The following is a 10,982-nucleotide window of genomic DNA, read 5'->3' as shown; positions in this document are numbered from 1 at the left end:
AACTGTGCCTGATGCTTGAGTCCTTTCATTCCTCTCTCATTGCTGCTAAAAATCAGTGAAAGAAACTCCTGTTCCCTCCAACATGCTGACAAGCTCTTAGCTCAGAAAGCAGACATTCAGCTGCCAGCTTCATACTCAGCCTGCAGGTAAAACTCACTCTCTGCCACGTTCTAGATGGTCTGTTTATTTAGAAAGTCAGAAATATTTGTTGAATTGGGTTTATTTTTGTTCTGCTATAATTTGTATTTAATATTTGTTGGTCATGAAGTATGTGATCCTGTTGGCAATTTTAAGTGGTAAGTGTTCTTCTTTTTCTTTGTTGATTTTATGAAATAAAGTTGCATGGAATTTGAGCTTTAGAGCTCAAACTTCATTTCAACACACTCAAACTGTTACTATTCAATTCAGCTCTGAATAAATTTAGAATCATGCAACATTTAGCATTTCTGCACCTTCAGCTTTTGCAAATTATGTTCAGCCACATATATTTTTTCTATTTCGCCAGGAAAGTCTCATTCCGATTTAAAATCTCTTCTCCAAGAGAATCAAAGATTGAGAAGTGGTTTCATAATCTAACCCTGCTTTAAATTTCTCCACAACTTTATCCTTAGTTCTATTTGTTGACTAAAGTTATCTTACAAACATCCAATGCCTTTAATTAACAGCTGGGTGTTACTGAAACTTGATGACATAGGGATGGACAGTTTTAATTAATCAGGTGATCAGTGGTGAATCATGCGTTTGGTATGCTCTTTCTTTTCCCAAAAAAACAATTAAAATGCAAAAATTCAATTCTGTGTCAACATAATTTGTAGCTGCGCCGCCTGAAAGCATTAAGCTGCATTGGCAACTGACCATATTGTCCATATCAAATATTGCCACAGATGGTGACTTCTACTTTACTTGATTTTACTTGCAGGGATATTAAAGTAAAGGAGATGACAACAAATGCAAGCTACACCTTTATTTGTGATTTTTTTTCCATTTTTATTTGTAAAATATTATTTTGAATCCATGTATTGTTCGGATTCCACTACAAATTTATAAATGACGTTTTGTTTATCTGCTGCTTAAAATTCCAATTACACATTCAAATTGAGATCAACACACATTTTACAATCTATGCATTCTGTATGAAGCCTAGTTTAATGCTTGTTGCAGAACAACTTTGATTCTTTTAATGTTACAGATGTTACAGATGCAGTACAAGAACAAATACATCAAATAAAATCAAACATATTTCTTGTAATTTGCTGCTTTTTATTGGTAATATGTTTACCCTCTTTTATTTCAAGAGCAGTAATCGGCTTTTGTTTTCAGGGGTGTTCGCTGCTCCGTTTATTAATGAAGAGGTGGCTAAGAAGTTCATCAGGTTGAAGAGACAGGCGGGATACTGGGATCCACACCACTCCCAGAATATGTGGGGTTTCACCATCCAGGAACAGTAACAGTCTGCAGAGTCGATGGTACAAAATTCAGTCAAAGCAACTCCAAACATCTCCTGCTCAGTTAAAATTGAGACATTAAAACTATACTTCTACTTGTACAGAGGTTTAGCCAGTTGTTTTTACAGATGCAGTACAAACAAACTTGAATGTCTTTCGAGACGGAGCTCAATACTGCATGGACATGAGCCACCTGATGTTTGACCGCTCTGTGGCTGAGTGAGTCAACCTTCACAATTACATCTCTGCTACATTTTTATGGAAAACAATGAATGAAGTTCACAAGTTTTGTAGATAGTTTTAAGCATCATCTGAGAATATTTCATTTAGATCAGCTGTTTCAATTTGCAGCTCTTAATAAAGTCAAAGTGATTGTTAACATTTCTAAAACGATTTTTTTAAATTCATTAATTTTCTTTCTTTAATCTGGGTGTGTTGCAGTGAAAATACCAGGCAGTTAATGGAGATGCTGCGAAATGCACAAGCTCACCTGGACAGCCAGACGAGCCGACACAGACAGACACCAAGATAGAGGAACTTCATGACGTGGACACATTATCACAACTTTTTAAAGGCAGGATTTTGATCCTACTGGGAGTTATAGATCGTAGTGCGGAGAGTGCTTTACGGTTTAGTTTGTGGAAGATCTATTTCTTACTTTTTTTAAACAGGAAATGAGTTTTACAACATTTTTACTGAAATGTAGCCAAAATATCTAAAATGAATTTTACTTTTCATCTAATAAAACTTTGAGCGCAAACAACCCTGTCTTTGTTCATTTATTTTCCACAGTGTTCTAAAAAAATATTTACAGATTAAATACACACAAAACTGCAATGGAAATGGCATTATTATATAAAAAAAATGTCTTTATTACACATGTCAAAACAGAGTAACCTTTTGATTGTTTTATTTAAATAAAGTCTTAAATGTAGTCCTTTTTTTACATTGTTCTTGGTGTTTAAAGTTTGGTTCAGCTGTTAAGTTTGTTTTAGGAAATATTTGTATGTTGTGTTCTGATTTACCACTGGGTGGCGATATCAGCATCAAAAATTTATTTTCTTCAGGAGTTGCCAATTATCATCTCGGATTTCTTTGTTGCAGCACCTACGTTTATAGGCTTAGATTTTACTGCATGATTTATTGAAAACAAATTAGATACAAATCTATCAAACAGAAAAAGGGCCAAAAATGCCATTAAGCAACTAAAGACTCAGCTTATTTAAAACTTTTAGTGACATGCACTATGCAGCAAGTCAAAACAGAACTCTATGGGAACTTTACTTATATTTTAAATGGACTTACTTTTAGAGAACATAAAATACAATTAAAACAAGAGTTCTGATTTTCCACTAAGATAAAACTCAAGGTTCTGGTAATGAACATATATAGAAGTTAAATTATTCTGCTTGGAACTAGGATAAACAAGAAGACATGTTTTGGTACTAATTGGTATTCGGTGCCAAGAACTTAAGAATCTGATTTTCTGGGAATCTAAATTAGCTGTTTTCAACTTGATAAAGAAATATTATGCAGGTTGTAAACGTAGAAAAACCAACATCCAAACAGAAATAATTTGAGCAAGTGATTTAAATGCATAAATCCAGCTTTTACACTATATGCATGTCTTTTTTTCTGTTTTGCTCTCTAGATTCCAGTTTATTAAATATCAGCATTCATTCAGTCGTAAAGAGTGAGGATATGTGACCTACCGTTTGTGAAGAAATAAATGCACTAAACTGCACTCAAAAGAAAAAACCTCTCCACGTCCCTTTGTGAAATGTTATTTGGTGCTCTTGAACCATACATATTACAATATATAAATGTGGTCAGAGGACTTTATAGTCTTTGAACATTTCTTCTTCTTAACTTTTTATAAATTCTGGAGTGAAGACCTTCAGCTGCCAGAGATAGAGATGGTGATGTTTACTGGTGTAGAGGCGGCTCCTCGGTTGCAGTTGGAGGAGGGATTTTCAGGAACATCTGCAAGGCTGGAGTGAAGATGAGGATGGTGCCCAGAATTGAGACAGTAAGGAAAGCCCAGAGGAAGATTCGGTCTAACACCTGTGCAACAAACTTCCAGTCTTGAACCACCTGTGAAAAACAGAAATAAGACATAAACTAGGGGGAAAACAATAGAGTGTAATTAGTGATACCTATACGCACCTCGCGAATGAAGTGCTCTTTACGGATGTGTCTGCTGATGTACCGCACCGAGTAGATGGCTTTCTCCAACATGGTGGCCCAGGCTTCTTCCTCCTTCCCATCAGAAGCTGCCTGTCCACATGCTCCGCTGCTCGCCTTCCAAGCTCCCCTTCGACTTCCAGAGCGAGGCTTCAGTTCAGGACTTTCCGGAGCCAGTTCCGGGTAGTGGTACCGGTCTGTGTGTCCTCGCATGCAAAGCAGTCTGGGCAGTTTCTGCAGGAAAAGACTGCGAACCCATGGCGACATTGGGTGGTAGGTGGCTGAGGAGCGGTGGTGCACATTGATGACGAAGACAGTGACGATAATCGAAAGGGTGACAAAGATCATGATAAAGAGCAAATATTCTCCGATGAGAGGGATTACCTTGGAGGAAGAGGGGATGATCTCCTCTATGACTAAAAGGAACACAGTGAGGGACACTAGGACAGAGGTGGAGAGTGACAGCTTCTCTCCTTCATCCGAGGGAAGGTAAAACACAAGGACAGTAAGAAAGGACAAACCCAAACAGGGAATGATGAGAAAGAGTGTGTAGAACAATGGCAATCTCTTCAGGATGAAGGAGTAGGTGATGAATGGGTAGGAATACAAGCCATCCTTCCTGTTTCCTTTGGCTCCAGTAGCACTGAGAATCTCCCACTCTCCGTTGTCGAAGAAGTCTTTCCGATCAACGTGGTTGTCCATCAGGACCAGGTCCACCATGTTGCCATCATAGGTCCATGACCCAAACTTCATGGAGCAGTTCTGTCGGTCAAAGGGGAAAAAAGTGACGTCCATGGTGCAGGCAGACTTGTAACTGGCGGGTGGCGTCCAGGTGATGGCACCGTTGTGCTTTACGATAGCTTTTGTCATCAGGGAGCCCTCAAAGCGTCCATCAGCGCTGAAGAAACGTAAAGTCAAAATCAGGAATGGTTTGTTTTTCCAACAAAATTACAGTACGTTGTTTTATTTATGTTAGTGGTTAAACCTCCGTCATATTATATTTTTCAACAGTGTAAAAAATTAAAATAAAGTAGTGAAAACTGAATGCAATCACGGGGTGCTATTCAATGTCGCAACATTGATTTTTACTCTGCGCCATCAAGCTTTTGTAAATTTTAAATAAAATAAGCATGAAATAAATATTTTTAGTGTACTTTCCAGACTGATATGGAATCCAAGAATTAAACTCACAGGAGGATTAAATTAATACTTTCTTTAATTTCTTGGAGCAGACATCTGTGCTGCAGTGGTGGTAATAGCTTAATAATAAGAAGGAATGAGATTTTATTTTTGTTGCATTACTTTTATACAAATCCTCTATGCCATATTTGGCTTTTCATCTTCACTAATCAATTACAATATGATTTGCTGGTGCTGGGGTAAACTTGCTGTTTCATTCAATTACCACCAGGTGGGGATGAAGGGTAAAGACAGGGTGGCACAAATGGAGGGAACAGTTAGATGGTGGGAGGGATGTCTGTTCGTCATACTTCTCATATAGGACAATGTCTGGGAGCCAGATATTTTCTGAGGGAACTCGGATGGAGGTGATTCCACCATATTTATCTGGACTCCATCGCAGCTTGTTATCAATCCACTCCTGTCAAGATAGAGACAAAATACATCATAACTCTGGGAACTTTGCAAAACATTACACAAGTCTGATAACTGATTGTTTATTTCAGGAGGGTAAATGATGGGTAAATTAATGACGGCATTTCTTTTCTGCAAAAGACAAGGGTTTACAGTGATGAAATCAGCAGAGCTCACCTGAGTCAACCAAACGTTTGTTGTCATAAGCTGGTTTTTCTCATCCTAAAATATAGGGGAAAAAACAAACAAAAAGATCTAAATATCTATTCACCAGAAAAACAATGAAAATGATAAATGGTTAAGTAAGAGAGATCTAGTGGAATAAGACACAACATATAAAAAGCCCATATATTTTAACTTCAATAAGCAAAAACAACAGTTAAGTAACACTACAAGTGATTATTTTACTTGTTAGACAGGCAAAATTATTTATTGTATTTTACAGCTCCGAAGAAAATATAGGACATCTGCAGAGCTTTGAAAATTAGTCTAATTTCAAATGTACATCTTATATTATTTTTAATCAATCTAAATAACATAATGGATTTTGCATTAATACAGTAAAACTGTCATAAGGACTTGTATAAAACTCAATATCTTTTCAGGATATAGATTTGTGTCTGATATTTGTGCATATTTAGTTAACTGATCTAGCTAAAATTTCTTTCTACATACTAAATATGTACTTTGTTGTTGTCCCTTGTTCAACTATTTTTGTTGCATAAAAGAAATCACTTCCTTTCTGGAAAATAACTTAATTAACTAAAGTATATTAGCTGTGGACCAAACTAACCCAGTGCAAATAGTAAACAAAGGACATCAGGAAATGACATATCGGATGTTTGTTTTCACATCAGCAAAGGTAGGTTCAGATGAAGGAGAAAGGTTGTGGAGGGATAAGTGTTGCATTTGAAGGAGATGTATCCAAACCTGCAGCAAATCATCTTGTCCAAGCCTCAGCTGTCAAAGTGGGTTGAATGTTTTGGTGATCACACAAGCCAGATGTGAACCATAATCTAATACTGAGCCATGCAGCAGCCCAGAGAGACTCTGGGGACGTAAACAGTGAAGCATAGCTGCTGTGTTTACTGTTGGCTCTCCTGCTATTTCTCTCTCCAAGCCCGGCTCAGCAGCAGAACAGCCTTGAGAGGTTTTATTCACTCACGGTTGTTTCCAGTGCAAAGACCAAGAATAGTAAGCTATATTTAATATGATTTAGATAAATATTTCAAGCAAAGAAGAGTGCTTCCTCCATCAGCATTCCCAGTTTTCTCTTCTGAAACACCTGAATCATCTCAACCTATTACAGATAGACGCTAAAATATTTAAAGAACACCACAGTAAGAGACTGTGAAGCTCAACATTTATTTTAGAACCACGTAGAGCTTCAATGGTCTGTTTGAATTCAGCACCCCGGGTACAGATGTTGTTGAACCGAAAGGTCAGAAATTTCAATTACCGTTTTCATTTGTGCTTTAATTTATTTTACACATGTATTTTTAAATGTATTTTTCTTGGCTAAATAAGTATTAACATGCAAGTGAGTAGAACTTATAGCTAACTGTAAAAAATATTCTCTTTACCAAAAGCAACAATTTGTGGCCCACACTATAATAGTTTCTTAAAATAATCATAGTGCTCATTCGCACATAAATATTTTGTTGCCCTAACACCTATTCTTAAATTTGACCATGAAAGATTATGTGCTTATGTACTCATTTACTGTACTTTTATTAATAAAGAACTGTGTCTTTAAGGTAAGTATTTCTATTATTTAAAATTAGTATTTTTCTCCTTGCTTCAGTAATGTTGCACTGCTGGGTGTAAAATCTAGTCTATTCTTTTAGCATTCTTTTTAAAAATACTTAAAATAATTTGAAAACACTTTGAAAATAATATTTTCATGTTTAATTTGATTTGACTTTGATGGTAAGACAGAAGTGCAGGTGCATTAACACCAAACTACAGCCATGTTTGCTTGAATTAAGATCACTTTACATTTTTTCTATAACAAGTGATATTCTGCATCTGGAGTTTGTTTCAGTAGCATGAGAAAATTTGGCATCATAGGAAAATTTTATTTTCTCTTTAATTCCTCAATTAATAACTTGACCACTTGGGGACACTCAGGGAATATAGACATTTAATTTCTAGATTGTTGATCCTTCAATATAGAAAGGAAAAATCAAGTATAAAGAAACACAATACTCATCCCAATACACATGTACTATTCAACCCTAGTTAGTATTGAAGTTGATGCGTAGTTCAACGACATGAAAAACCTTAATGGTCTACATATTGTCCATTTCCTTATGTTTAGACCCACTATTTTTAATACGGCTGTATGTCTTGCAAGACGTGAAAACAGTGTGACAGCAGCTTGAGGATTCGTTTTAGCCTCAAAGACTCTTGAAACATATGGAGGACAGGGTTAACTGTCCAGATTTCTGTTGCTTTAAGTGAAAGTTATTTCTGCAGGTCACCTCAGTTTTTCATAAATGTCTAAGTTTGATGATCTATTGTTGTAACACAATCAAAACTGTATTTTATTCAAATAACTAATTACTAAGGTTAGCTAAAATATCCAAACATATTGCCTTAAACTGTTATCAAGTCCAATCAACCAACTTAACCATTTACACTATTAGCAACATACCACTTGTAACATAGTTTGTTACAAGTGGTAAAGTGTAACATACATGCCAGTTTGTCGGACAACGGACCGATTAAACGTTGGCTTTGTGCAGGAATATTCAGGGTTTGTCTTGCAAAGGGTGAAAAATAACTTAGTTGAGACTTATAATTTAAGACGCCAGATTAGACCTTTATGAGGATTTTGCAGATATGGAGTTTGATATGTACTTAAAAATATATTTCTTTAGCTATTTTGAGAAAAAACCCCAACTTCCATAGAGTAACTTTAAAACATAAAAAAGTTTATATTTAACAAGATGATCTGAAGTATATTTTTCCTTCAATTAAAACTATATTTCTGTGTGAAATTATCATATTTATTCCATAAAATTAAATTAAAGTATTGGAGTTAAATAATTTACAATACAGGCCATTTTTAAGCCAGTATTGGACACAAACCAATGTTTTTTACATTCTCGAAGATTAATTTGGAAAACATCCAGTGTGTGAGAAACATTCCTTTCTCACTGAGATAAAAATTAATGAGCTGATTAGATGTAAGAGGACGCAAACAAACAATGTGTTCATATATTTGGAGTCATCTCACCACATCAACCAGCTGAGAGATCTTGAGTCCAAAGCGAACTTTGACGGTGTCATTGGCTCGCTGGATGGGCCTGACCCAGCGCTGATATCCCTGGAAAAGGTTCTTCAGCAGAGCGTCCTCCATCTCCGCCAAGGAGACAAATTTACTGGCAGAGGAAACTAAAACAAAGAAAATATTGATATGTTTTTTTCAACTATCTTGAGAAAGGGGTTTTCACTGTCTTACAAACCTCTGAACTTGAGAGGTGGATACAAGTTGTTGACACATTTTAAATGTTGTATCCAGACTTTGCAGAAATCCAAATTAACTTTGCCTCGTGATGCTTTCCCAAAGTGACACAGAAGAGCTTTAACAAAATCTCCACGAATGTGAAGAACACAGAGCTGCAATGACATGTTTACAGATATGATTTCTCTAGAAATGTTTATAAATTGGACTTCAAGGAAATAGGAGTAAATATGTTTTCTAGAGTACATAAGGCACTTAGAACTGTGCATAATGTATGAGGATAAAATAATTGTGTCCATAAAATGGATAGTCAGCATGTCGGTCAGTAATAGGAGGCCTCTGGAGGAACAGAATCTGTAACACTGATATGAGACAGCTCTAACATCCGACACAGGAGAAATCAAAGGTAGGGGAAAGGAAATCCTAAGGAGAAGACAAAGCATTTTTACCTTTCACTGGCTTACATCTAACTTTTGTCATCTGATGGCACTTATGGGTAAATGTCTATGAGGTATAAACTGTGCAGCATTTATTCCCATGAGCACAGGCTGCACATTCAAGGGCATTTGCAGGAGGCACTGACACTGAAATTGGACTCTTGTGTTCTTGTTTAACTGATGAACAAACAACTTTAACAGAGGTCATCATATTGATGTGCAGTGCTCTTTTGAAGCAAACCACATGCAGGATGCAGTAAAGATGGACGATACAAACTTTAACAAATCTTTCAAATACATAAAATGTATTTTTTTTTCTGTTGAAAGTACACATTTGTTATTTCTGTTGCATTTTTTATTCTTTAACACTTTTACTTCATAGTCATCATTGTAGTTTTAGAACCATTTATGCAAAAGAAAAACGATTAATTTCAGTGCATTCAAAGTCCTGCGATTAAAGTTACATTTTCAACTTTGTGATAGCCTTGAAAACAGCAGATGTTACAAGTAAACTGCTTTTTTGTTATACATAATGTCTGTAATTTTAAAATTGTCACTTACGTGTAAGATTGTGAAAACTTCGGTGCACCTATCTCGGAAGATCTTTGCCATGACGCTTAAAATAAATACATAAATGCTATTTTCTTTTTACATGAGGCAATAACCTGGCTAAAATGGAATCAATCACGAATACTGACATAAAGAGTTTCCTCACCGGCACCGTGGCACACAGGACACACCGCCAGGAGAAGCAGGAGGAGGCGGACCACCAACTTCATTTTGTTTCCCAATCCCGCTTGTAGTCCTCTGTTGTAGCAATTATTGCTATGTCCCGTTAAGCGGAGGACAGTGACTCGCCGAGGTTCCCATCAGCAGCGTGCGTAAAATCACCGCGCTCCTGCACCTATCCAGCGGGCAGAGGCCCGGCTTGATTGTGCGTGTGCCTGTTTATTGCAACTCCTATCGAGGCGTTATAGGAAGCGGCACAGCGGGAAGTCTCTCTGGATGGGAGGAGGAGGAGGAGGAAAAAGAAGGAGGAGGGAGAGTGGTGCAGCGATGTGGAGTTTTAAAATGTCCTCTAAACCGCGGGACTCCTTGTTTTTGTGGAATGCTGTATAGGGCTGGGATATTTTTAGCCTTTTAAAAATCTAAACAAAAATCTAGCAAAAAATTGTTTTAATAAAGAGGTGTTTTAGTGTGGTCGGGAACCTGCATTTTTAAACGATGTTCGATTTGTACACGTTCACAAGTCAAAGCGTATAAAGGATTGATATTTATAGCCTTGCTCTGACTTTTCTTGAAATGAAAACTTTCGTGACTAAAGTGCTGTGTGCTGACCTCAGCAAAAACAAATAGAGCCATGTGGCATGTTTACAACACATGCAACTTAATACTTTTGGATTTTTCACACAGAAACATTTCTAAAGTTATAATCTTACCAGAAATCACACACATGCCTGTGTTGCGGCTCTTGATATGTCATTCACTTCAGTGCATTATGGGCTGGGGGGCGCCACAAGGAAAAACTGAAAACTGAACACTCCTGTATGGTGTGCAAAGTGAAAGTACTGTAAGACAAGATAATAATACATCTATTCAGCTACATTACTTGGAGTCTGATTTGCATATAATAATTTGGTATTAAATTAAACGTGTATTTAGTTTGTTTCAAGTATTACTAAGTACTCTAAGCAGTTTTGGCTTCATATATTTTACTTGTCCCCAGTCACTAGTGGGATCAGGAGGAGACAAGAGTGTAAAGAAAATGGATGGATGGATTTACTTGAACTCATCAGATGTCAGATAGATGGTTAAGAACTAATGACTAATGATTACTACAATTTGGATATTCTT

At 36.6% G+C, this 10,982-nt stretch overlaps 1 protein-coding gene across 2 annotated transcripts; it reads right to left on the bottom strand.

The window, feature by feature from the left end:
* Positions 1-1,658: 1,658 nt before the first annotated feature.
* On the bottom strand, positions 1,659-10,121 carry LOC122836694 (neuronal acetylcholine receptor subunit non-alpha-2-like). 2 transcript variants are annotated; one of them, XM_044126455.1, is made up of 7 exons: positions 9,844-9,889; positions 8,693-8,846; positions 8,464-8,621; positions 5,400-5,444; positions 5,120-5,229; positions 3,612-4,527; positions 1,659-3,539 (listed from the first exon to the last, which is right to left on the bottom strand). In XM_044126455.1, the coding sequence occupies exons 3-7, from the start codon at positions 8,584-8,586 to the stop codon at positions 3,372-3,374; spliced, it is 1,362 nt and encodes a 453-aa protein (XP_043982390.1). In that variant the 5' UTR covers positions 8,587-8,621; positions 8,693-8,846; positions 9,844-9,889; the 3' UTR covers positions 1,659-3,371. The 2 variants fall into 2 exon arrangements, with proteins under 2 accessions (XP_043982390.1, XP_043982389.1); XM_044126454.1 differs by lacking the exon at positions 8,693-8,846 and having other exon boundaries at positions 9,844-10,121.
* Between the last annotated feature and the right edge of the window lie 861 nt (positions 10,122-10,982).

This window comes from Gambusia affinis, linkage group LG09 (assembly GCF_019740435.1).
Source record: "Gambusia affinis linkage group LG09, SWU_Gaff_1.0, whole genome shotgun sequence".
Classification (NCBI taxonomy): Eukaryota; Metazoa; Chordata; class Actinopteri; order Cyprinodontiformes; family Poeciliidae; genus Gambusia; species Gambusia affinis.
This window is presented reverse-complemented; position numbering and strand designations above follow the sequence as displayed.

What these genes read in the sequence shown, in the direction of transcription:
- LOC122836694 (XM_044126454.1), bottom strand. Translation starts at nt 9,907, where the DNA reads ATGAAGTTGGTGGTCCGCCTCCTCCTGCTTCTCCTGGCGGTGTGTCCT. An exon ending in TCTCTCAGCTGGTTGATGTG is followed by an intron (nt 5,445 to 8,463) that starts GTGAGATGACTC and finishes CCTATATTTTAG; the next exon opens with GATGAGAAAAACCAGCTTAT. An exon ending in GACATTGTCCTATATGAGAA is followed by an intron (nt 4,528 to 5,119) that starts GTATGACGAACA and finishes ACGTTTCTTCAG; the next exon opens with CGCTGATGGACGCTTTGAGG.